This window comes from Sphaeramia orbicularis, chromosome 1 (genome assembly GCF_902148855.1).
Source record: "Sphaeramia orbicularis chromosome 1, fSphaOr1.1, whole genome shotgun sequence".
Taxonomy (NCBI): Eukaryota; Metazoa; Chordata; class Actinopteri; order Kurtiformes; family Apogonidae; genus Sphaeramia; species Sphaeramia orbicularis.
Window position 1 is genome coordinate 18593129 of NC_043957.1, and position 23495 is coordinate 18616623.

General features: G+C 35.6%; 1 protein-coding gene across 1 annotated transcript in view; it reads right to left on the reverse strand.

Annotated features, from left to right (window-relative positions):
* Positions 1 to 2740: 2740 nt before the first annotated feature.
* Positions 2741 to 23495, reverse strand: part of LOC115413292 (MICAL-like protein 2) — a 40758-nt gene continuing 20003 nt past the window's right edge. Inside the window, exons 7-16 of the mRNA XM_030126075.1 lie at positions 21011 to 21225; positions 17898 to 17961; positions 17299 to 17441; positions 17008 to 17066; positions 12896 to 13019; positions 12708 to 12810; positions 11198 to 11271; positions 11002 to 11116; positions 9626 to 9672; positions 2741 to 3479 (exon numbers count right to left, since the gene is read on the reverse strand). Coding sequence (XP_029981935.1) covers positions 3400 to 3479; positions 9626 to 9672; positions 11002 to 11116; positions 11198 to 11271; positions 12708 to 12810; positions 12896 to 13019; positions 17008 to 17066; positions 17299 to 17441; positions 17898 to 17961; positions 21011 to 21225 — 1024 coding nt within the window. The 3' untranslated portion in view covers positions 2741 to 3399. The remainder of the gene's footprint in view (positions 3480 to 9625; positions 9673 to 11001; positions 11117 to 11197; positions 11272 to 12707; positions 12811 to 12895; positions 13020 to 17007; positions 17067 to 17298; positions 17442 to 17897; positions 17962 to 21010; positions 21226 to 23495) is intronic.

Sequence of the window (23495 nt, forward strand, 5' to 3'; positions counted from 1 at the left end):
TGTCACTAATATAGATGTTGCTTAAATATCACTTATATAGTCTAATATAACTGTTTAACATTGGCATGAATTCTGTTTATGAGTTCATTATTAGTTTATTCTTTCATAGAAACAGAAGCTTTGTTTTTGATAGTCCAACTACATTTTGGTGACAATAACATGCAATAAATATCTGCCCTTTTGTGAACTGGAATTAAGTCTTATAAACAGAGGATCATATATTGACATTATGTGACATGATTGTCTTTAGTAGAAATCATAGAGCTGAGGGAAGGTTTGAATGAAAGGACATGAAATCATCTTTTAAAGTCTGAGAAAATACCTGAATGGTTTTCTGCTGAAGTGACATGAAAAGGCTCATGCTGCCTCCTGGTGGTGACTCACTGACAGTGCATATTACCAACTCCAATGTCTTAAGTACAAGGACAATAAATCAGATTTAAATCAGTGATATGATGTCTTCAAGCCCTAATACAAACTCAACAGACATCACATCCACTCCTGAAAAGAGACAAATCACAGTAGTGTCCATATATCTGTTGTTTATCTTTTCTACTTATAAAAAATAAGGAAATTATCAAAATTACAATGCAATGTTGTGATACCTGTAATATAATAGTTGAACATATTTAACATATTTACAGCACTTACTGAAATGTTTGTTGTTGTTTTTTTTAAATCATACTGATATAATTTTTCCTCAAATACATGATGAAACAATATTAGTGTTTATATTATTTACATTTCATTAATCACTGTATTAATGTGTCTTTTACCATAAAAATGAAGCTTGAACTGTTTGTTTGCGAATGTTTTGACATTTATTAGAATGTGCTATTAGCTGTTCAGTAAGATTTCTGTAATTATAATATGTCAAATTCAAGTTTCAACTTATTTTTCACGGATATTTTGACTCAAAATGTGGTCAAACTGTGGAACAGGACAAAAGCTTGAGACTGAAACAGACACTTTATCACTGTCATCTTGAAATATTTGATGTTATAGTTGCACCGAATTCTTAATAAGAAAAGAAACAGTCTTGTGAGGATGCATACGGATGTGTAAATGTCTATACGGTTCATTATCTCCTTTATGATGACATTGATGTAAGCAATAACCTGTTCTTTCCCAACTGATTTGTGCTCATTTTCACCTTCTTACCAAGTTTCAAAGCTTGTAACTGAAGAACCAAAAGGACAAAATGAATCACTGACACCTCATTTGAAAGGTAATAACCTCTAGTTTCAGAACATTTCCTTTTAGTATGTAGGTAAAATACAACCTGAATTACACTAGGCTAAATGTTGACAGAAAAAGTATTTTTTTTTATTATTATTATTATTTTTGAATAGGAATATAATTAATGATGGAATGGACCAGATAGGAGGTCCCATTAGTTTTGATCACTATCCAGGTGATTCTTTCACTAAGTATGTTTTGGTTTTGAGGTATACTGTAAAATAAACACAGTGATCGCAGAGAATCGAAGTATTTTAACAAAGCGTAGTGACAATGTTATTTTGTAGAAACTTTTGATATATTTAAAGGAGTGATATTTTGTTTTTTTTTTAAATGGAATTATGCATTTTCAAACATTTCCCTGTGGTCTACATAAACTGTAAATGCTATGCTTGGGTCTGAATTCATCATTCATTCAACTCCACAGGCCCATCTTAAACACTATTTCTGAGGTGTGACACCAGAAAGGTCATTTTGAGCTCTGGCCCTTTAAATGCACATGACCCCACCCCCTCCAGGTTGTTGACTGTGCTGCTCTGTCCTGTTCAACCAACAACTGAACATTTTAAGTAATCAGCTCAAAGTTTTTACTACAACTGCTGAGTGCTGACAAACAATTATGGCGTACTCGGAGAAATGTTCATTGGAAGTCTTGACCTTATATGTGCAAATGTGATGACGTAACTAATTATAGGCATAACAAATTAAGAAGGAATTAAAAATCTACTTGATTTTTGCCCGAATTAATATAAAGATAGCTTTGCAGCACTTGGAGGATTCAAATTCAAACTATTTATGAACTATTATGGTTCAAATACACGAATAAAAAATGAACCAAAGACTAATAAAAGTGGGTTTAGCAAAATATGACCCCGTTAAAACAAAATGGCGTCTGAATCAACATGATGTGGTGGGGATGGAGAGGTTAACAATGAAAAAACACACCAACGACATCTCCCCAGATAAACTCAAGGCTGTATTAAAACCCACATTAATGGGACAGATATACATCAAAAAATCCAGGTGAGTTTCTCTATTCACCAGATTTATTCAGCACGAATTTTACACAATATACAGTTGAGTTACAAAGCAAAAGGGCTCATTAACAATGACATATGTACAATATCACATTATGATTCCCATAAGCTACAAATGATTAAAATTAATAAGTAAGAAGTGGCTTCAGTGCCTCTGCAGAAATGACACAAAGAAATCCGATCAAAAAAACCCCCAAAAGGTCAGTTCTTTGAAGATTAAACATTCAGATCCAATATGGACCAGTGAACAGTGGCTTTTACCTCAAATATTTAACAAAACATTCAAGTAGTTCATGAGAGGACACCAAAGCATCAAAGCAGACAAGTTGATGCATTATTTTGGGAGGTTGTTAAAATCTATTATTCTGTTTCCGAGTCTTTAAAAGAAATAATTACAGACTGTGTGCAGTGTTTGACAAGTTCATCAACCTCCAATGCAAAGAGGCTTCTGCTGTTTTTCTCCCTTTTTTGATCCTTTGGCTTCTAGAAATGTGATACGTGATCATGAGGAAAATAATTTAGTGAGTAAAAGCTGCCCCAAAGAGCACTTACAGAGAGACCTTTGTGAATTTAAAAAAAAAAACACAAGCAGTTCAACAAGTAATCGACTACGACGGGGTCACGAAGCGACATTAAATTAAGGGATACGGTTCAGTCGGAAGTGATTTGGAATTTAAAGCAGCAAACATCCATGTGACCTCTGCGACGAGACTGCCTCTTTAACCACTATTAGCATCAGTCTCGTTGTTTACAACCAGCGTTTTAACACAAGTACAGAGCTATTAGGTGTGAGTGTGTTGAAGACTTAAGTAGACAGATTAAGACGAGAAGGGGTTTAAACCTAACAAGCCGAGCACGAACCCAGTCGCGTGACGGCTGGTGAATCATTAACCTCTCAACGTCGTATGTGTGTAACGTCAGATGTTGAGTGATGCCGTCGACAGAGGGAGGGCATTTTTCTGAAAGAACTGAGAGTGACAGATCACACACACCAACACACACTGTATCCCATGAATTATAGGCTGAGAGTGGTGACATTAAGACTATAACAGCAGCAGCAAAAAAAAAAAAAAAAAAAAAAAACACATCAAAGTAGAAATCTGCATGTGTTAGCAGGCGAGCCTCATCCTTCCTTCTTGTTTCCCCAGTTGAACAGTTTGGACATGGGTGACTTCTTCTTCGGCTTTGGCTCCTTCTTGATGTCTAAAAATTATAGAAAGAGAAAGACTGTGTTAAAGAAAAAGATAATATTATGGTTTGCTATAACCTACTGTAATAGTAATAGCAGTGGATAGTATGATTGCCTCACAGCAAGAAGGTTCTGGGTTCGATTCCAACACCAGGAACCTTTCTGTGTGGAGTGTGCATGTTCTCTCCAGGTACTCCCCCCACCAGACAAAGACATGTACTGATGGGTTAAATTCAGTTTTTTTCAACCTTGGGATCGCCTGAAATTTCTAGTAACTGATAAAAAAAAAAAAAACTTACTAATAAACAATATATGGTGAGTTGAGAGAGACAACCACAATACATAAAAGACATGACAAACTGTGAAGCTGAAACTGAAGCACTGCGGTACTGTTTATCTGTCAAATGTTCATTGTGGTTGGTTTAAGATTCTGCAGCTCTTTCTTAATTATTATCTCCGCCAAGGAACGGCAGAGGTTATGTTTTCATCGGGGTTTTTCTGTTTGTTTGTCTGTTAGCAAGATAACTCAAAAAGTTATGGACAAATTTTGATGAAATTTTCAGGAAATGTTGATACTGGCACAAGCAACAAATGATTAACCTGTTTACCCAAAAAAACATATTTTCAGGGGAAAAACGCCTAAAAAGACATACCCAAAGTAAATGAAGAATTACTTATAATACTTATAATAATAAGGTTCATATGGATTTTCTTGGTGTCTATGGACATTTAGAGACCTCAAAGAATCTATTCCCATTGTCTAAAATATTGTATCTATTACTGCCTGAGTAAACTGTAACAAACTAAAAGAGAAATTAGAATTTTTTATCCTCGCCTATTTTTTTTCGGCTGGATATGCATAAATTAATTGTGTCGGAGATTTTAATAGCGTATATTTCACCCCACAAAGATTAAAAATCATGTTTGAACATTAAAGTTTGCACTAAAAAACACTTTTGATGTACTTTTATTAACATTAGGGTCTAAACTTTGAGCAAAAGTTGAAAAAAAACATCCATTGTCCTGATTTATTCTATTTTTGTAGTAGATGAATATTAATATAATTTTTTCGGCCCGCGGGTGGGCTGATAGGGCTAAAGGGGTTATATTTTGGTGGTGATCGGGGGCAGGGGGGATCTGCCTTGGCGGAGGTCTGTGCTTTCTGACTGCCTTTCTAGTTCATAGTTTGAGTTCTTGTTTGTTCAGTATTACTTTGCAGCTTTGTAAATCCAAGCTGGACTGGCTGTACATATCCTGAGCAAGGAAAATAAAATTCTGACTTTGTGCAGTAATCTACACCTGGCTTTTCTGCCTCCACCCATAATAATATACATTATATAGACTAAATGTCATCTAAAATTAACATTTATTTGCAACATAGTCTAGCAAACTATTACATGATCAAAAACAAATGAATTTTAGTTAAAAAAAAAAAAAAAAAAAAAGTGCCCGTTTTGAATGTCTGGGGTCGGCAGAAATTTGTGATGTTAAAATGGGGTCATGAGCCAAAAAAGGTTGGGAACCACTGGCTTAATTGTTTAAGATAAACTGCCCATAGGTGAGAATGCGAGACTGATTGGTAGTTTGTCTCTATATGTCGGCTTTGCGATGAACTGGCGACACATCCAGGGTGAACCCCACCTTCGCCCATAGGTAGCTGGGATAGGCTCCAGCACTCCCCACAACCCTCTCGAGGATAAAGCAGTTCAGAAGATGAATGAATGAACAGTAGCCAGAACCAGTCATGTCATACTAGACTGAAATTGATGCCAAGAAAAGGTCCTCACCCGGATTTAACTCAGCAAATATTCAATATCCTTCCATTGGATAATTACTGCGGGGTGTATTATGTTTCAGTTCTTTGTCTGATGCAGCAAGGAGCTTCTCATTTCTGAAAAAACCACCAGTTTGTAGAGAGCATAAACATTGGACTGAGTTGTAATGGAAGAAGGTCATGTGGTCTGATGAGTCCAGATTGACCCTGTTCCAGAGTGATGGGAACATCTAAACTAAAAATATGGAATTATCTGCCAGAGCGTCCTAAAATTCAGTTTAAAAAAGATGTGAAAACTCTGCTCCATAGTGATTGTAATTTTGCACATGGGATACATTTCTAAGTTTGGTATATCACAGAATTTTATTTGTGGAAAATGTACTTTTGTGCAGCTTGCAAATATTTTCCCATATTTTTAACTGCAGTTGTAAATAAACTTTGAAATCTAGAGGTTGCCACTTGTTAACCTCCTTGACGGTTTTTTGGTAACCATCCATCAAAATTTTTTAACCAACATGTATTTATGTGTATGTTTTTTACTATGTGAAAATTGAATAAATAAATAAAAATAAATAAAAAAAAGTAGCCTAAAGTATAGTAAAACCAAAACTAAAAGATCATTTAAACAGATGAAAAGTTGCTAAAACCAATATAAAAGGCAGTAAAACTAAATGAAAAGATGGTTAAAATAGAAAAAAATGGTAAAAAAAAAAAAAAAAAAAAAAAAAAAAGTCTAAAAGATTATAAAAACCAAGCTATTTGATAAATATGATCACACTACCCAACAGTACAGTAAAACCAAACTGAAAGAGCATTAAAACAGACCAAAAAACCACATACATGATAGCAAAACTAAACTAAAAATTGGATCAAATTAAACTAAAACATTATAAAGCCAAACTAAAAGATGGTTACACACAACTAAGGGATGATTAAACTAGACTAAAAAAAAAAGTAAGAGATGGTTTTACCAGACTAGAGGTCATTAAGACTAGTATAAAAGGTGTTAAAGATGGTTAAAATCAGAGAAGACAGGCAGATGAAGTGATTACCCATCATGCTTAGCAACTACAGTCCAAGTCTTTTTTGAACAGGCAATTTCTACTCTTAGTGTTGAAATACACATAAAACACCAGCCGCCATATACAGTATTGATTAAAAACAATAAGAACTAGAAGCACTCGGAGAGCGCAGACCTCCGCCAAGGCTGATCAGTGGCCCCCCCCGTGGGCCCCCCCACGCCAAGGAGGTTATGTTTTTGCCAGGGTTTGTTTGTTTGTTTGTTTGTTTGTCTGTCTGTTTGTTTGTTTGTCTGTCTGTCTGTTTGTTTGTCTGTCCGTTAGTGTGCAACATAACTCAAAAAGTTATGGACAGATTTTGATGAAATTTTCTGGTCTGCGCCCCCCCCGTGGGCCCCCCCACCCCCAATCACCACCAAAATTTAATCATTTCTTCCTTATCCCATTTCCAACAAACCCTGAAAATTTCATCCAAATCTGTCCATAACTTTTTGAGTTATGTTGCACACTAACGGACAGACAAACAAACAAACAAACAAACAAACAGACAAACACACAAACAAACCCTGGCAAAAACATAACCTCCTTGGCGGAAGTAATAAAAATAAAGATGTAATAGAAAATGACAATAAAAGCCGTCTGAAATAATTACTCACTATGTAATCAGAACTAAACCTAACATTTGTTTTTTATCGTGCAGCATCACTGATCAGATACATTAACCCTTTATCAGGCAAGTGACTATTTTCGGTAATTTCCACATTAAAAATGGGGTCAATCCTGTGCCTCAATGAGGTCAAGATTCATGTAGTTTTTTTTTTTTTATAACACTATACAGTGATTCAGAGAGATTTTATTAAAATTTTGAAGCTGTAAATAGTGAATATGAGTGATTTTTGTCAGTTTATGACCCTATAACAGTTGTGTTTACTTTTTAGCAAGTGCTGCTCTAATGTTTTATGGCAAGAGGGAGATGACGATGTCCAATAACATACAAAGGTTGAAAGTTTGAATTTCAGAGTATTTCAATGAGTGCCCTATAAAGGTTTAAAAAGGCATGAGTTACCAATGTGATATTATTTAAAGCAATTTCATTCAACACATGTAATTCAGTGCACTGATTTAAGATCTCAGGCAGAAAATCGACAAATAAAGCTTCATTTTTTTCCCACACAATTACTCATAATGCAACTCAGTCTGAACCATTTCCGTTATCCACTGTTTAAATGACTGTTTATTTTCATATTCAGCTGATTCTGTAAAGTCCTGTGAGGCAACCTGGTTGTGATATAGGGCTCTACAAATAAAGTTGAATTGAATTAACTTTGACCTCTTCGAAAAATGGCAGTTTCATTCCATTATGAATCTACTGACAACAGCAGAGAAAAACAATTAAGTTCACTGTCTTTTTTTCAGTTCTCAGATTTTTCTCAGACAATGACATATGCATCCACACACAAAAATCACACATAAGTTGAATATTAAAACCAAAACAGCGTGTTGTGTGGATTTGTTACTGGTATTATTTGTTATAGGTATTATTTGTGCGAACGTGGTATATGATATTTTGTTCATCCTTTCTTATATTCTTCATTTCATAGGTCTTATGTATTTCATTGTTGTGTTTTGTCTTTTTTTTTTGTAGTTTTGTTCATTTTGGGTTTTTTTTCTCTCTCTTCTGCCCAGTTTACTCAGTTCTGGTTGTAGTTATTGTCACCATTATAATTGTCTCCATGGTTGTTGCTGCTTGTATTGTTGATACTTTCTTGTGAGGGTCTTCGCCACCTTCTTCTCTCTTGTTCTCTCCCCTTCTTCTACCCCCCCACCCCACCCCCACCCCCCATGTCAGGTCCGGCATCGAAATGTGGTTCAAAAAAACTCATAATAAACACAGTAGAATATCAAAAGGCGCTTCATATACTTTATGAAGTTACCCTTGGCAAAGCAAATTTGTTCAGCACCGGGAGGAATCAGACTACAATTCTGCTGTTAGGACGCTGGACAAGACAAGTAGGAAAAAAAAAAAAAAAAAAAGTAGTGTGAGATACTCCCTGGTAAAATGTCCAAATAAAAGAGGATACACAAGCAAAGGTGGCAGAAAAATGGGCTTTGATGACTGGGAGTACAGTTGGTGTCGGCTGCTGCCTTATCGGTACAGACAGCTGCCTGTCAGCCAGCTGAGCCCATAAGAAAAGAGGAAAAGAAAAACAAACAAACAAAACAGCGGACATCCCGCTAGGTTTCAAGTATTGGCCCATGAGGTTCCTTTGATCATCTGGAGAAACCTCATATTGGGGCCATTTCTGATAAATCATTCACAACTGCTTCACTAAAAAGTTACCATTCTGGTAAGTTTTACCAAAAAGTACAATAGTTTTAACTTTTTTAGTGGAGCTTATTTTGTATATTGCCTCTTTAGCTCCTATTAAAAAGATTAATAAATAAAAAATAGTGAGCCCACAGTAGAATATTATAAAAACTTTTCTTTAAGCCTGAGATAATTATGCATATTGATTTTAACTTTTTTTTTTTTTAATGCAGTTATCCTCTTTTTTATGCAACTGAAATGCTAAATTGATTGATCTTTTACGTGGCACTGAATAATTTTCCTACATTCCTTTTTCACACAATATGGACACTTGAATTATTCATGAATGTCATTCCATGTCTGTAACTTGAACATCTATTGAATGAAACTATAAGGTGTTCTGATCCGTTCCCATCGGCCAATCAGAGAGCAGCTTTTTCAGCATCTGTAGCAGGAAGATTCCATGTTTTATGAACTGTACGCGAAACAACATATGTGTAAACTATCCAATGCCTGCACCAACAGTGGGAGTGAACTGTGAAACTTCGGCATTAACTTTATGAATACATTAAAGTGAAATGGCTACTGTTTAGCCCACGGTCGGCATTCACTCGCTGTAACATAATGACCTTTCACTGAAGTTCAATAAATCTCCTCAATTTCAGCCCCGCTTTCCCGGTCATGAATTGCAAATGAAGCTGGCTTTAACTCTGTTCTATCAGAGGGTCAAATTAACAGACTACATTATCCATTTGTCTAATAGGAAATGCCGCTGACAAAAAGAGGGCGAGCATTTTGTTTGATGCTTTTTCCATTAGCAGTCATTAGATCAAATGAGATGAAAACATCGCCCAGTGGCACCCTTAAAAATGCAGCTCAGACTCACACACACACACCACAATGAGAATTCTATCTACTTCAATTAGAGGCGTCCATGATGGAAATCCTCAATTGGATAATTTATAAGCCAACTAAGTTGCAGTGACACCGAGGTTGTGCTAACTAATGAACACAGCGGAGGGGGGTCACATGGCCTGTGGAGGTGGTGAAGACACTCACTAAAATTCATCATCATCTTGTTTAGCTGCTCGTCCTCTTCTTCCTCCCTGAGAAAAATGAAATGAGAATGCACAGATTAAAAACAATTCATCCTGCACATATACATATACTTTATATCTAGCAAAGCATGTCATAAGTGCAATAGGGATACGTTTCTGTAGTTGAAGCTCAGTACATGCCTCTGTTTTTACCATGATCCATTACAGGTTGGTGAAGTTTGTCTGAAAAGAGCTACAACTTCACAGTATACACTCAGTAAGAATTTGGACACCCTATAAACTACATGTTTAGAGGTGTCATTTAAAATTCATACTATCAAAAATGCCTTAACCCTTTCATGCATGAATTATGAGAACCTTAGTTGAGGTTTTTTTTTTTTTGGTTTTTTTTTTGAGTGTTTTTATACCTCCTTAGACATGAAAAAAACAATGAGATTGAGGTTTTTTTTTTCATAGAGTTACAAAAATGTCCACTCAGCCACACCAAGAATTTTATTCTTGAAGCAAAGAAACATGTATTTAAAACCCAATATCATAAAGTGATATGAAAACAATTAAATGAAACCATGTTTAATGCAGCTAATCTGATGTTTTCTCACATTTTAACATATTCTAATACTAGTTATTACTCACTTCATGGAGATAATATGCAAAAAATAAATATTAACAATTGATTCAAAAATCAACTGATAAAGTCACAAAAATGTAATCAATTTTGTGAGAAGATCAAATTTTTCAAAATCAAATTAGCAAAACAACCTGACCTGATTGAGAAAAACAGATGTCATTTTTGGATTTAGTGGTGCAAAATGGTCCTAATTCAGTTGAAAAAACCTAGACAGCTTGCAAAAAACATTTTTTTGTAACCCAGTGTTATTCATTCACTCTCACATTCTCCCTCTGGTGGTGGTAAACTACATCTGTATCCACAGTTGCCCGGGGGCAGGCTGATGGAAGCGTGGCTGCCAATTTGCACCAAACAGCCCCTCTGACCACCACTGAACATTCAAACGCATTCATACACCAATGTGAGTGACACTAGAGGCAAGGTGGGTGAAGTGTCTTGCCCAAGGACACAACGGCACATGACTAGAGCAGGATTCGAACCACCATTGGACAACCCGCTCTACCTCCTGAGCCATGGCCGCCCTGCTACAACTTTGTACAGTACTTTGGGCACTTTGAGTTTTTTTTAAATGTGCTATATAAATAAACCTGACCTTGACCTAACAGCACAACTTTCTGGTAAATTGTCGCTGTTAACGTTGATAACAGGATTCAGTTTTGAATCCTAATCTTACAACTACATTTTTAACCTCATAAATATAAAACATAAAGTGTAACTGCACTGACTGAAACTATCAGCCGTAAACACACCTGAGTCTGTCCTCGTCCAGACCTTCAACAATAGCGTTTCTGTCGTTGATGATCTCCATCAGTTTGGCCATTAGCTGCTCTTCTCTCTTTCGATCCCAGGCTGTTTTTAAATGTTCTGTGAACGCACAAACACATTTTAGTCTCACATCTCTGCTCTGTTTCCTGCTTCCTGCACATTTTCCTTCAAAGGCCTCACCTGGTTTTTCCATCAGTCTCCTGAGCTCCTGCTCCACAGTCGGCTGCTGCTCTTCCAGATCCTGAGTTCTTCCTCTGTACAAAAAAAAAAAAAAAAACACAACAAAGTGTTTCATTTATGAGTTACATTCACCTATCAGGATGTCTGTGTGTGATCTCTCAGACACTGTTAATTCAGGGAAATGCAGTGGAAAACCATGGTAAACTGGTTCATTTTTAGTGAAATTAGCCCCCTCTGGTGACCGTTCAGAAGTCATTTTATATTTTAGCTTTGAAATCCTGAACCGGGTTGGAGGCAAATTTCTTTTCCTCTTGGTCCAACATTTTTATTTATTTTGCTGAACAGTTTTTTTTACATCTACCTTTACATATTTAACCCACGTACTGACCTCAAATCATGTACAAATTACAACAGGATATGTTATACATGACTTGATTTAAGTTTAGCTTTCTATTTCTTCTTTGTGTTTGTTTATTTATATTCCCACTAGCTTTTGCATCACTGCAGAAGATAGTCTTCCTGGGGTCTTTTAACATTACAATTCACATTTAATACTTTACAAGATCATGGAAGTACAATGATATACTCCATTGAGAAATACAAGTACCATGTCTTCACACAACAGATGACACCATCATGAACTAAAACACAGTGACATCACTCCCAGTTACCAGACAATTTCAGACAGACTTCTATTAAATCCTATCATTTGGCTTCATCACCAGGTCCAGAGATGAATGAGTGAGTGAATGAATAAATTAATGATTTATTTCAGATATACAAAAAGTAAAACACAACCAAAAAAAAAAACCAAACTATTATACAAAAGAAATACTTAGCAATTTTAGTGTTATTTACAGATCTGAAAAGAAGTGGGAAGAAGTAAACACCTCCTCTCTACTCCTTTATTACAACACAAAGTATATCAATCTTTATTAATACAATATGTACATGTGTCTATATCAATAAATATAATAATTATCATATAAAAGTCTAAATCATCATCCAATACATATCTGCTTAATATAAACCCATATAAATACAAGTGACAACAATAATTAATTAATAAAATGTCTTACTAAGTAGTATTTTCTGAGGTATTCTTATAATCCTTCATATTACACCTTCACATCTATGTGTTTTTATTTGTCTTGCTATCTTATTATCTTTTGCGTGGGCTTTTCATCCAGCTTTATGATCCATTTATAATGAGCTTGAGTTTTTTTTTATTTTTTATTATGTTTTGGTTATTTTAATATTGCAAAGCTTCATTATTAAACTAAAAACTTGTGCACAGGGTTTTTAGTGTATGTTCTCATTGACATGAACTTCTTTGTGTGCTTTCCTGCTCACCCCGCTTCATACGTCCTGTTCCAGGATGACCCGCTGGGGGACGGAGGAGGGACGACACTGGGAGTTCAAACTGTCAACCTTCTGGCCACAAGTCTGTTTCACTAATCGCTAAATAGTGGCACGGTCCTTTTCTAAGTGTGTGTGGGTGGGTACTCACACGTAGACCAGTTCAGACTCCCGGCGCATGGCCACCTGCTTATTCCTGATCAAGTTGAACCACTCGACCATGAGTTCATCCATGAGAGAGTCGTCTTCTCCCTCTGACACACAAACACACATACCTTTAATACCCTCTGATACAACGGCTTATGTTCTGTTATGTTGTTGTGGGTGTGTTTGTATCACCTTCTTCACTACGGCGAAGTTTCACCTCCAGCTCGACTCCTCTCTTCTCCAACTCATTTAAATTATCTTCGATCTCCTGCAGCTCCTTGATGATGTCCTCTTTAGGGATGTAGTCTGGTTTAGTCTACAGATTTCACAAAGAAGACTGGAAATTAGTGGAACTGAAGCAAAACATCAAGGCAACATTAGATTAGTCACTGAATGATAAGAACTCTCATTAGAGGCTCTGATTCGTGGTGTTGTTTTCTCAAAGGTCAGTCAAAATAATTATATCATCACCCAATGATTTTTTTAAAATAGTCATATTGGTTTATCTGTATAAAAACAGCAAAATGGAGACTGACTATTCGCTTTCTACCATTTCAGATTTTTCAGGCTCTGTTTTAAATACATCTTGCTGCATCGCCTTCATTTCATAGTGATTCACTTCTGTTGATCACCATCGGTATCTGCCATTTCCATGTATTTTATTGTAATAAGCTTTGTATGGTAAAATTATTTACATCTTTCATCTTAAGACTAACACCTGAAATCCCTTTCAACAACAATGGAATTTTTATTTATGCGTTTCGGTGTTCAATGCAAATAAACAGCTCTTCTTCTAAATTAGACATAAAGAAAAAGGGAATAAATCGATTACTAGGTTTATTCTGTAATTCATGATGTAAAATCAACAGACAAAAGCATTAAATCATTCACTGGAGTGCAAAACCAAAAGGCTCTGTAAAACATAATAAACCTTGTGAGAGTCCATTTTGATCCAAATCATGATGTTTTCTAAAAAAAAACAGCCAAAGTGACACAGAAAAATAAAAATAAATATTAAAAAAAAAAAAAAAAATCAAACCCACTGTTTTAATATTAATGATAGCTGAGAAATTTGTCAGCTTAGCGAGTGTAAACTGCTGAATAACTTACATGAGGCTAAAAAAACAGACTATTATATTTGTTCTTATCTCTAATTTGGTTATATGTACATGCTTGTGTGCTGGACTCATGTATTGATATCATCCAACTTCATTTATGAGCTAATGAATCTCATCTCTTGCCCACACCTATGATAACATCTTGTACACAGACTTGTGGACGACTCAGGTAGTGTTGTCCATCATTAATCCTTATGGTTGATTCAGTGCCTCCATTCTGATCCCCTGCATCAGCACCAAGGTTATAATAGTGTTGGATTTTTCATTATAATTTAGTTTTGACTTTTTTTTCTCTAATTCAGTTAGTTTTAATTCATTTTTAGAGCAGGTTTGCTAGTGATTAGTTTTCATTTTTTTGTAAATGCTTAGTTTTAGTATTAATTTTAGTTTTGTCACATCTTTTGTCTTCTTCGTTGTCGTATTCAAATAAATCCCGTATCCTCTGCTTTCTCCCAACTTTAGTCTCTATGTTTCCAGGTAGAGAAGACGGCTCTAAACGACAAGTGACAAGAAGTTAGTGATGTGACGTTCACAAACGAATCAAATCTTTTGAACGGCTCTTTGAAATGAACGATGGGAACCGAGTCTTTGTAAAGAGCCGTTCATTTTTTAATTTTTTTTTTTTATTAACAACAGAGATTAATCACTGTTGTGTTTTGTGCAATTCTTTCCGTATGTTTGCACACATTTATTGTTCTTGTTCTGAGGGAAAATGCACTACAGTTGTTTAAGGTATTTAAGTAATTGCAATAATAAATCACTTTTGTCTTTTGTGCATTTTTTTCTGTATGTTTACCAACACACTGCTCTTGTTCTGAGAAATGCACTATAGTTCAGGTTTTTAAGTAATAGCAGTGATTAATCACTGTTGTGTTTTGTGCAATTTTTTCCGTATGTTTACAGACATTTATTGTTCTTGTTTTGAGGAGAATAAAATGTTATTTCATGAGAAAATGTTTTATTTTCTTCTTAATTTTTAGGCTACAGACTAGTCCACATAATGTACCGTGATGTTTTTGGTCAAATTCCAGCATTTTCCTAATGTCACCTCTCATGTCATGTATTTAGTCCACACATTTGAACTAACTATTCTTTTTTACGGTAAGATACTATTTACTGCCGCGCCAATTAAACACCTTTAAAATGTAATGTCAATCATCAAATGTAGCCTATTTAGTCATTAAAACATTGGTGTTTCAAAATAATGCAACAAACATAAAAGAGCCAGTCTTGAACGGCTCTTTTCAGTGAACGGCTCCTGATTGAACGGCTCCCTTCAAAGAGCCAAAAGTCCCATCACTACAAGAAGTGACGGATTGTGAAGTGTCGTATGGTGCCGCTAGCTAAAACTGCTAGAGCAAAATCAATCAAATTCAAATCAATCCAGCACTGACAAAGACGAAAACGAAGGGAATTTTATCCATAATTTTCATACGTTTAGTTAGTCTTGTAAGCACACAATACAGTTTCAGTTAGTTATCATTTTTTCTTATAATTATACTTTTTATTTCAGTTAACAAAAATGTTTTTTCAATTCTAGTTTTTGTCATTTCGTTAACAATAATTACCTTGATCAGCACTAGTAACCATTAGTTGGAGTTACCAAACACCAACAAACAACCAGCTCAGAGGCCTGTAAACATTGCACTGTGAATGTCAAATGTTGTTCTGTCATACTGTTTTTATTCTAGTTAACTACTATGGCTACAATTCCTCTATTCATTACATTAGTTGCATACTATATGTATTGTCCCTGTCAAATAAAATTAAATAAATCCTGAACCTTTACCCGGTTTCTTCCCTCCTGATGTGTGTTAATTTTCTCCTTTTTACCAAGTTTGAAAGCTCATAACTGAAGAACCACAAGAACAAAATCAATCAATGACACCTCACTTGAAAGGAAACAACCTATAGTTTCAGAGCATTTCCTTGTTTCAGTACATGGATAAAATACAACCAGAACTAGAACTGGTTAAATTTATCTGAAACTGTCTTTTTCCCCTTTACCCATTTTTGAACAGGAGTATAAATAATGATGAAATGGACCAGTCATGTGACCTCATGACACCAAACAGGTAGGAAAGCATTAGCTTTGGTCGCTATTCTCATTTGAAAGGTAATGACCTCTAGTTTCAGAACATTTCCTTTTTAGTATGTGACTAAAATGCAGCCTGAACTACATACGCCAGTCCTGTTAGCCTCAGTTGCTATCCAGGTGATTCGTTCATTAATGGTTTTACCCCGACCCACGCCACTGCCGGATCTCCTTCGTGTGAATGTGATAACTAGGACAGATTTGGTTGGATTTCTTCTTCCTTGATAATCAACACAGTGGACCCCTGGTGGAAGAACCCTATGGATTTCAGCTTCTCTATGAGTACTATGAAGCATCCAAATGGGGGCGCTTTAGTTGAAAATCAGTTTTTTTGGACATAAATCAAGCAATAATAGGCCGACTGAGATAGAATTTGGTTCATATTGATCATCTTCAGAGTTCATATGGTGTCATTTTCATTCACTAGGTGAAATTTTGTGGAGAAAAATTGGTTCTCTGACCATTATTCTGCCACTATCAGATCAATGTAGTTCAAATTGAGTTTATATCGATTGTCTAACAGTTATCGTGGATAGATTTGTATATAGCAAAGGATTAGGGGAATTTCGGGGATATACCCTTTAGGGATGCACCGATACCGATACTCTTATCAGTATCGGTGCATCCCTAATACCCTTGCTGTCAGCCCCCAACAGTGTAAGCCTCGTTATGCCTTGGTGCTCAGGAATACTGTAAAATAAACTTAGAGACTCATTTGTGGCGAATCTAAGCTTTCCAACAAGGTATAACAGGTCTATATTGACAAAGGTTTTATTGTAGAAACTTCAATATATTTAATATAAAATGGTGATTGGATTGCAGGTGATTCAGACAGAATGGAGGTTAAGTGTTGCCTATGAAATGTCAGACTTACTTCACAACATCCAGTTCTAATAAATAATTCATAAAAACATGGACAAAGTATGTGAGGACAACTGCATCATTTACTGAACACATGAGAAGCTGAAATGTAGATAATTTGGGGTTTTATTATAAAAGATGCTGCTGCAAAACAATAACATGATTATTAAAGTATTTAAAAAAAAAAAAAAAAAAAAAAAAGATTTAAGTCAGTAAATGATGCTTCATACCTTTGTAATCTTTGACTGGGTACCATTATCAGTGGAGTTTTTCTGACCATTCACGAATCCTGAGCAAAAAGAAAGACAAAAAATTAAAATAATATTATTAATAAAGAGAAATACCACAAAAATCATGGTTGCCTTTTAAGATGTGGGTTGTTTTGTTTTTATTTTCATTTTTGTCTTCTTTTTTCCTGCTTAGTTTCTTTTTCCTTTTTGTGAATGACTGAAAATATGACAAAATCAATAAAAACTTAAATGACAACAAAAAAAAAAAAAAGAGAGAGAGAGAGACTTTACCTTTGGAAGGTGGTGGACTGACAGCAATACTCGGGTTGGGAAGATGAGGAGAAGGGGAAGGCCTGACAGAAGGATCTGGAGTCTGGGATTTTCCAGCTCCATTAGTCCAGGGTTTGGGAGACGACAGTGAAGAAGCAGCAGGTCTGTGAACACACAAACACACAGACACACATTTATGGTTTGTAGGTAATCTGTCACCGTTCTCTGCTGCTGTGGTCCTTTGTTTTGATTCATACGAGCGAGAGGAAAGGTCATCTGGGGAAAGGATCTCGGTGCACTGAGCATATGTCGCACCGCGGAGGACTCCACTCATTCTTGACACCATTTGGGGATCACACGCATGTGGCGGAAGGGGAGAGTCTGAAAGGTCTGAGTACAAATGATGGCCGGGACATTTGGAGGAGCAGCAGGTATAGGCGTCCTGTGGGATGAGGGTTGGATGGACGGATGGAAGACTGGATCAGAGGACGGATGGACAGTCAGGACAAGGGGGGGAAAGACACTTGGACACTTGTAGAGATGCTGCCTCAGATAATAAGACTAAAACCTAATTGCAAAAACAGAAAAGGCTCCACACAAACAACACAAACAAATCTTACTTGGTGTCTTTGGAGACTGGTTTCAGCCTTGACCTCCAGTCAGCAGGTGATTCGTTCTCTGATGCTGCAAACAATTAACACAAACATTTATTTTCGTCATCACAAAGCAGCTTTCTGATTCCGTCTCTCTTTGTTGCAAAGTGTCAGAAGAGAATCAAGCAATAAAGATTTACACGAACATCAACTTGCTAAGTTTTTAAGATTTAAGATAGAAAATATAAAAGGAAAGAACACTTGTCTAAGCAAAAACATATCAGTGTAGTCTCTGAAATAAATAGAGAGAGCTGAACAAAGATTCACTTCAATACGAGACCTTTTAGATGTGAATTTATATGCATTTGCAGTTTATAATATGACCTATTTGGAAAAAATTCCAAACAAAAAAAAAAATTATGCAAAACATTGCATTGTTTCGATACTAAATACAATGCATTTGTTAGCTTTAGGGTTGTTCACACCAAGAACGACAACTATAACCAGGGCTGGGAATGGTTTAATACTATGACACAATAACAGTTCAAGAATTTGAGATGCACTTATTGTATAAAACACCTGCATGAAGGCCAGAACAACACTTTTTTTGGCTTGTGAACTTCATCAAATACATATCCAGCTGAATTTAGGACACGCATGTCATATCTCTAATGAGCCTCAAAAAGTATAGAAGCAAAGAATTCAAACTCCTGAGCTTTTCTGAAGCAGTTTTCACTTTGCTGATACACACTGATGATAATAAATGAAGATTAGGTTTCACTTCTCATCAATAGAAGTTGCTTGACACTGGATTTGGAGGAAAAAAAGACAAAGAAATGAGAACTGCTTTCAGTCGACAATGGCGGAAAAGTAGCAATGGGTGGAGCCTCCTTTTCATCTACCTGACCCATTTTTGCAGGTATTTCATTGGTCTATTAATGTGTGGACATATACAGTGGTGGAATTACGTTTCTGTTCACCTCATGTATTAGTGATATATTTAGAGGTAGGCCTATACAGGGTGGGGAAGCAAAATTTACAATATTTTGAGGCAGGGGTTGAAAGACAGTGTATGACCAATTAGTTTATTGAAAGTCATGAGAATTTATTTGCCACAAGAAAATGTACATATTAGAAAATGTTTTTATTCTATGTGTCCTCCTTCTTTCTCAATAACTGCCTTCACACGCTTCCTGAAACTTGCGCAAGTGTTCCTCAAATATTCGGGTGACAACCTCTCCCATTCTTCTTTAATAGTATCTTCCAGACTTTCTCCTAATAGTTTTGCTCATAGTCATTCTCTTCTTTCCATTCTAAACAGTCTTTATGGACACTCCAACGATTTTTGAAATCTCCTTTGGTGTGACGAGTGCATTCAGCAAATCACACACTCTTTGACGTTTGCTTTCCTGATTACTCATATGGGCAAAAGTTTCTGAAAAGGTATGGATAATAGTGTTAGGTATGATTATGACATCAATATATGTTTGGTTTCAAAACAATTGATGTAGTGCCTGCTGAGAAAAAACAACTAAATGTTCATTGTAAATTTTGCTTCCCCACCCTGTATATTGATGTTTTTTCAATATCGGCCATCAGCCTTAATTGTTTTCTTGAAAGCCGATATTTGATCAGTAGTAAAAATGGTGATATTTGATCAGGCCCCTGTGTGGGCAGCACTTGAAGTTCAGTAAATCTTAAAAGAGTACTATGTGTATATGTATTAATGATTTCATTTATATTGCTGAATAAAAATTTTCATTATCTGAGTGTTGCATTTTTATTTAATGGTCAATGTGCTTTAAAAAAAATAAATAAATAAATAAATCAGCCTTAAATGTTGGCTTCAAAGACCATCAGCTGACCAAATTTACACCAAAAAAAAAAAAAAAACAGTATTGCATCAGCCTCAGAAAAACCCATATCAGTCAACCTCTAGAAATATTGCTTAAAGAATCACTCTTAAGTCACTGAACTCCTCAAAGTATTGTTCCATTCTCCAAACTCACATGTTCCTCTCTGCACATGCTCAGTTCCATCCAGGTTAAAACTGGATGTTTCAGCAGATAATGAAACACAACCAGGACATGACATGTTAAAAATGTCAACAATTTAGTTATGTTACTTTTGTCTCATTAACAACAAACAATAAAGAACATCATTTGTCTTTGTTTGCGTTTGTCTGATGCAGCCACACCTTTTGAAATACAAAAAAAGGTTTGTCTGCAAATATTTCATAACAGCAGTGGATGATTCCTCAAAAGCCCTGAGACTTTATATCATCTGACTCGATTCTCTCCGACTGCACCAACACCTCTGCTGAGAATTCTCTCATATCCAAAAATAAACTAATGTCTAAATATTGCAATGACATAGGCCCAGTGTGATAAAACGTACAGTTTATTGTCAAAAACAGTACATTTTCTAGCATTAAGACCCCTATCCAGCACATCCTGTATAAACACGCAGCAGACTCATTTCTCTAGCAGCTTTGTTTTCAGTTCTACACAACTGTAAGATTGGTTTATCACAATGTGAAACAAACACTGCAACCTGCTGATATATTGGAAATATGTTTTTGAATATCCTCCTGAGACCTTAGAAAGTTAAAGTTTTTGCTTTGTTACTTTAAATATTTGCCTTGATGGAAACAGCATGCTGCAACAGTTTTTTCAGCTACATTTTTTTTTTAAATGGAAAGTGCTTTTATTTTTTGTTGTTTTTTTTTTTTTTTTTTAAGTAAAGCTATGAAACCCTTGCCCCCTACAGAGGACAAAACTGCACTGTTGGGTCTCAGGAGGTTAAAATAGAAATAAAAAATGTGAATATTTGTGTAGGAACGTGTAACTATGTCTTTATTCAGCAGATATTTTTTTAATTATTATTATTTATTTAACCAGGAAAAAAGATCCCATTGAGATTAAGAATCTCTTTTCCAAGGGAGTCCTGACCAAGATTTGTGCTCTGATACCACTGAGAGGAAAATAAAATCTACAGTTACTTAGAAAATTAAACCAATTAGATCACATCCCTGTCATAAATGAGGAGAAAACCTACATATTTATGGTTAAAGTTATCGTTCATGCTGCGGATACACTTTAACGACTTTGTTTCAAGATCAGACAGTGTTTGAGTTCAACCTGAGGTGTTGGGTGATGAACTTCGGGGTTTTACGCCTCCTCTGTCTGGTGTTCGGACAGTTAACCCGCTCCTGCTGGACGGACTCTGACCAGAGTTCGGTGCGCCGGCCGTGGGCGGAGTCGGCAGGTCAGCAAGGATGGACGGGTCCGCCCTCAGCTTCACCCTCCCCCTGACCCACTCCGGCTCCTTCTGTGGGGTCTCCACTTGGGCTGGTCTGAGAGGAGAAGATAGCATGAAATCAGATACCACCATTCACCAGCAGAGGTCAGTAAAAACCTAAAAAAGGCTGTTGAAATCTAACTGGGGTTGTACAGTCCACATGTAAAGATCTTCATAGGGACCAAAATGTAGGAGGAAGGCTAAAAAATGGGGGAAAGTTTAGGGTAGTCCAGTCATATTTAGGCACATTATATTGTTTAGATAATGTTGTCTTTTATTTTCTGTTTATATTTTTGTTGTACTTTGTACTGTATATTACACTGGTCAACAACAAATTCATTGTTTAAGTTTTTTGAGCTGATGTAGGATAATTTTGGTGTGCTGAATCCAAAAATCACATTAATTTTGCTCAATCAGGTCAACTTTCTGAACTATGCTACATATTGGCTTTTTAACATTTTTGCTTACATTTATGGGCATTTTCACATCATATGATACAAAATTCTTTCATATTTCTTGCAATAAACAAGTTCTGAAGATTTTACTTTTGCCAATTTATGATTAATGGTTTTTTTAATATTACAGGTGAATGAAATGGCTTTGACTAGAAGATATTGCAAAAAATAAGCCTGACGTATTCTGCTACATCTGCGGTGAATACACCATTGTACCTAACAGGAATCAAGTCACAAGTTTCATAAAGTGTGCTTACCAATCTTATTTTGGTATTAATTATTATAATTTGTGAGAAGATCAAATTTTTCAAAATGAAATTACCAAAAAAACCTGACCTGATTGAGAAAAACAGATGTCATTTTTGGATTTAGCGGTGCAAAATGGTCCTAATTCAGTTGAAAAAACCTAGACAACTTGCAAAAAACATTTTTTTGTAACCCAGTGTTATTGTTTTATTCCTATTGTCTTTCTTTAAGCCAGTGCTGTAATGAAGTGAGATTAATTTTAAAGGCCCCATGTGGTTTTCTGATCTCACCTGCACAGTTGGTTTCTTTGCTTGTCTTTATGTTTAATTTGTTGTTGTGCAAAAAAATAAATAAATAATTTATAAAGTTACTGTAAGTCTAGAGATAGGTTTTTTTAAGCTCTTTTCATGAAATAACTGCGACAGTGTGATTTATTCTTGATAAAATGTAAGTGGGACTCAGTATGTAATCACTACACTTGGTCAAAGGTGATTACTGATGTGCATAAATAGGAACAAAAAGAGGAATGTGTCTGAAATCAAAATTATTGCAACTTTATGGGCAACAGCGTCATATTTCCACGAGCTAATGGAAACAATGATGTGTAAAGGTTCAGTACTTTAACAGAAATGTCATGTTAGACTTTGTACATTAATAGAAGTGATAAATTGTGTGTTTGTGTTCAGGTTTCTGTAACAGCTGCAATTGTTCGTGTTGTGTTATTAGTGTTGTTCTCATTGATCCTTTTTTGCGTTAAGATTAGGGATTGGATAAGTCTCTAGAAGGGTTAAAAAATAAATAAATAAATAAATAAATAAATAAATAATAATAATCTATGATATTCTGACAAGTACAATTGTCCAGGAAATTAATGTGTGTATGTAGAGCCAATGTAAGTTATGTTTATGCTTATATTCCTGGTTAGGGTTAATGTAATGTCCCGAGACTAATTTATCTTTAATTAGTCGTCAGATTTTTTATAATATCAGTTCCCCGTTTTTGTGTTTCTGTTGTTGTTCTCCTTGGTTAGTTTCTGTATTTGGGTTACGCAAGTCTCCATGAAGTTAATGGTAGTGAGTACTTGGGGATATGGTTTGAGTAGTCTGTCTCATTAACAGCTCTCTACCAGAATAAGAGTCAATAGGATTGTCATTCTCCCTCCCTCTGCTCATCAGTCCTCTTCAATCAACATCTATGTAGGAGCTATTTGTCTATTTAGTTTCTTGTTAAAAGTTCATTTACTTTTTTGTTTACTAATTTGGTATTTTTTGCTAATTGTTTATTGTTTGTTTGTTTAATACTTGGAATATATTTTTTGATTTTCATGGCTATTGCTTTCATTCTTTAGTATTTAGCACCTTTTTGTTTTGTGTTTTCTTATTGGTTTAGACCGTGGGCACCTGGGCATAAATAGGCAGCACTAAGGGAGACCAGCATGCACCTGGGTGGGCCTGTGGTTTATTACCAGACAATCAGACAATCAGTCAGACAAACAGAATGAGCAGGAGAGACGGCACAAAAGGCCTTGGTTGTTGTTTGCCTGCAAGAATCCTGAAAATAAACCATTTGAAATACATCTGTGGTATGGACATTCTGTTTTTGACTGCATAAACCACAAACCCAT